General features: G+C 44.4%; 1 protein-coding gene and 1 non-coding gene across 2 annotated transcripts; one reads left to right on the top strand and one right to left on the bottom strand.

Moving 5' to 3' along the window:
- Positions 1–965: 965 nt before the first annotated feature.
- LOC138874223 (small nucleolar RNA R71) lies at positions 966–1,072 on the bottom strand. The gene has a single exon (XR_011401267.1). It is a non-coding gene; the product is annotated as a small nucleolar RNA R71 (small nucleolar RNA).
- A 1,299-nt stretch (positions 1,073–2,371) lies between these two features.
- On the top strand, positions 2,372–2,905 carry LOC138873124 (uncharacterized). The gene has a single exon (XM_070151561.1). The coding sequence runs from the start codon at positions 2,372–2,374 to the stop codon at positions 2,903–2,905; it is 534 nt and encodes a 177-aa protein (XP_070007662.1).
- Positions 2,906–3,742: the final 837 nt, after the last annotated feature.

Raw genomic sequence — 3,742 nt, 5'->3', positions numbered from 1 at the left:
TCTTTATTATCCTCCACCAATAGTGCTGTCTCAAATCCTGATACATCTTCGCGGCACCCGGATGGATGGAATACCGCGAGCTATGAGCCTCCTCTAGAATCAACTCCCAAAGCCCATCTACATTGGCCACACATATCCTGTCCTGCATCCTCAATACCTCATCATCACTAATAGTCACATCTCTGTCATCGTCGTTCTGAACTTTGTCCTTGAGGACAAGCAAATGAGGATCATCATAGTGACGTTCTCTGATGCGATCAAACAAGGAAGACCGAGAAACCACACAAGCTAAGAATCGATTAGGCTCCGAAATATCCAACCTCACAAACCGATTGGACAAGGCCTGAACGTCAATTATAAGAGGTCTCTCCCCAATAGGAATATACGCCAAACTGCCCATACTCACCGCCTTCCTACTCAAGGCGTTGGCCACTACATTGGCCTTCTCCAGATGGTACAGGATAGTTATATCATAATTCTTTAGCAGCTCCAACCATATCCGCTGCCTCAAATTGAGATCCTTCTGCTTGAACAAATATTGGAGGCTACAATGATCAATAAACACCTCACAAGACATACCATAGAGATAATGCCTCCAAATCTTCAACACGTGGACAATGGAAGCCAACTCCAAATCATAAATAGGGTAATTCTTCTTGCCCGCAATTCAAGCGGAGACATTCTAGATCACCAACAACATGCTGCATCTGCTACAGAATAAAGGATTATTTTCCGGGTCACACATTGAAGACCCTCAGCAACATTTGAAAAACTTTCTGTCAATTTGTGTGACTCAAAGGCAACCAAATGTGACCCTATAAGCTATCATGCTATTACTGTTCCTGTGCTCTATGACTGGGGAAGCTCAGACTTGGCCGAATTCACTCCCAATCAATTCCATTGTCACCTGGGAGGAATTAGTAAAGCAGTTCCTGAATAAGTTCTACCCGTCCAACAAGACTGCAAGGCAGATTGATGAAATATTGTAGTACAAGCAGCAACCGACTGAGACCTTGCAAGAAACTTGGGAAAGATTTAAAGGGATTCTGGTAAAGTGTCCTCACCATGGCATTCCAGACTAGATGCTTGTCCAGAGATTCTACATGGGTTTAGCTGATAATTTAAAGGCCAATGTGGATGCTTCAGCTGGAGGTGCATTTTTGAGTAAGACATTCACCGAGTGCAAAGTCCTTCTTGACAAGATGTCCCAGAATTCAGGGTGGATGACTAGAGGTACAACACTAGCACCCATAGTGCATTCAGTTCCTCTTGACCCAAATAATTCGCATGCAGAGAACATGGCCACACTTATGACTTAGATGAGTATTTTGACAAAGAAGATAGATGAGATGGGTATGAAACAGGTGCATATTGTTGACACGACAAATGGAGGACTGTGTACACCCTGTGTTAATCAGTCTTATGTGTGTTCATGGAGCGAAGAAGTGAAAATCAAGGGGCAAGGGAAGACATGAATTATGTTAACAACTTTGGGGGTCAGAGACAAGGAGGACAGTAGTGGAGATCAGCACTAAATCAGCAATACAGACCCAACATGCCTCGGCCTGGGGGCATGCAAGTTCAAGGACAAATGGTGCCATACCACTAGAGACAATCGGGCTACCCACAGTAGAACCAGCAACAGTTGACATATCAGCCACCTCCTCAACAACAAGATAACAACATGGTAGAGATCAGGGGGATGCTCCAGCAAATCATTGGGACAAATGGTAAGATGCAAGAAAATTTGGCAGTACATGATTCAGCTATAAAGAACATTCAAACTCAGTTGGGGCAGTTGTCTATGGAGTTAAACAACCGCCCCCAGGGAACATTGCCAACGGACACAAATATTAACCCCAAGGAGCAAAACCCGAATCCGCTGATGGCAGTAAGTCTCCGGAATAGGAGAGATTTAGACAAAGAGCAGGAGGTTGCACAAGCCAGCAAAGAGACTACGCCAGCCACTCCAATTCCACTAGAGGTAGATGAACCATCAAATCTGACTGAAGTGGTGGTTGAACAAGGTCAAGATGAAAAGGGTAAGGCTAAGGTAAATGAACAAGCTGCAGAACAGGTGGTGCCTCTTGTACCACAGAACCCCAATAGAGAGAAGCTAGAAAGCAGTGCACAAAGGGTGATACATGCACCATTCCCTCAGAGACTGGTAAAACAATGGAAGGAAGATCAATACAAGAAATTCATGGAGATGCTGCGTCAAATTCAGTTGAATATTCCTTTGATGGATGCCTTCAGGGAGATGCCAGGTTATGCGAAGATGATGAAAGACCTAATGTCATGGAAGTTTGATTTTCAAGACCTATCCATAGTGACTCTAACGTAGACCTGCAGCACAGTAGTGACCAGACCGATGGCTCAAAAGATGCCCGACCCAGGTAGCTTCACTATTCCATGCACGATTGGGAGTTATACCTTTGCAAAGGCATTATGTGATTTGGGAACCAACATAAATTTGATGCCTCTGGATTTATACACCAAATTGGGCATTGGCAAAGCTAGATCGACTTCGATGCTGCTGAAATTGGCTGATCGCACGGTAAAAAGGCCTACTAGGATTCTTGATGATGTGTTGGTGCAAGTGGGGAAGTTCGTGTTCCCTGCAGACTTTGTTATTCTAGACTGTCAGGTAGATGAGGAGATACCTATCATTTTAGGTAGGCCATTTTTGGCCGCTGGGAGAGTACTGATCAATTGTGAGACTGGGGAATTAAAAATGAGACTGAACGATGAAGAAGTCATATTCAATGTTCAACAATCTATGAGGAGACCCAGTGAATATGCTAATTGCTCTCTAGTGGAGGCAGTGGATGTGATCCTACAAGAAGATGATGTGACCCTGACTACTAAAGATCTATTGGAGGCATGTTTGACAAATTTAGAATAGATGGATGGTGAAAGGTTAGCTGAGTGGGTCATGGCACTAGAAGGCCAAGGATTCTGGAAAAGGGAACCTCAGTTCGAGTCCCTTGAGTTAGAAAAAAGGGCTACAGCTCCAGCAAAGTCATTAGTAGAAGAACCACCCAAGCTGGAGCTGAAGCCGCTCCCAGATCACCTCGGCTACGTTTTCTTAGGACTTAATTCTACTTTGCATGTTATTATATCATCCGGTTTGCTAGATGTGCAGGTAGAACATCTCTTACAGGTACTGCAGGAAAGTAAGACTGCCATTGGCTAGACCATGGCAGACATAAAGGGTATCAACCCAGCCTTCTATATGCACAAGATTCTCTTGGAAGAAGGGCACAAACCTTCTAGAGAACATCAACGAAGGTTGAACCCGAACATGAAAGAGGTAGTAAAGAAGGAAGTGATCAAATGGTTAGATGCGGGAATCATCTTCCCCATCTCTGATAGCAATTGGGTCAGCCCTATCCAATGTGTGCTGAAAAGGGGGAATGATTGTTGTGCAAAATGAGAACAATGAGTTGATCTCAACTCGTACAGTCACGGGATGGCGGATTTGCATGAATTACCGAAAATTGAACACAGCCACCCGGTAGGACCACTTACCCTTGCCTTTCAGTGACCAAATATTGGACAGGCTGGCCGGGAGATCGCACTTCTGTTTCTTGGATGGATATTCGGGGTATAATCATATATCAATAGCCCCAAAGATAGAGAGAAAACATCCTTCACTTGTCCGTATGGCATCTTCACCTTTCGGAGAATGCCTTTTGGGCTTTGCAATGCACCAGCGACATTTCAACGGTGCATGTTAGCC

Source organism: Nicotiana sylvestris, chromosome 7 (genome assembly GCF_000393655.2).
Source record: "Nicotiana sylvestris chromosome 7, ASM39365v2, whole genome shotgun sequence".
Lineage (NCBI taxonomy): Eukaryota > Viridiplantae > Streptophyta > Magnoliopsida > Solanales > Solanaceae > Nicotiana > Nicotiana sylvestris.
This window is presented reverse-complemented; position numbering and strand designations above follow the sequence as displayed.

Excerpts from the sequence above, each read along its gene's own strand:
- LOC138873124 (XM_070151561.1), top strand. The coding sequence starts at position 2,372 with ATGGCTCAAAAGATGCCCGACCCAGGTAGCTTCACTATTCCATGCACG.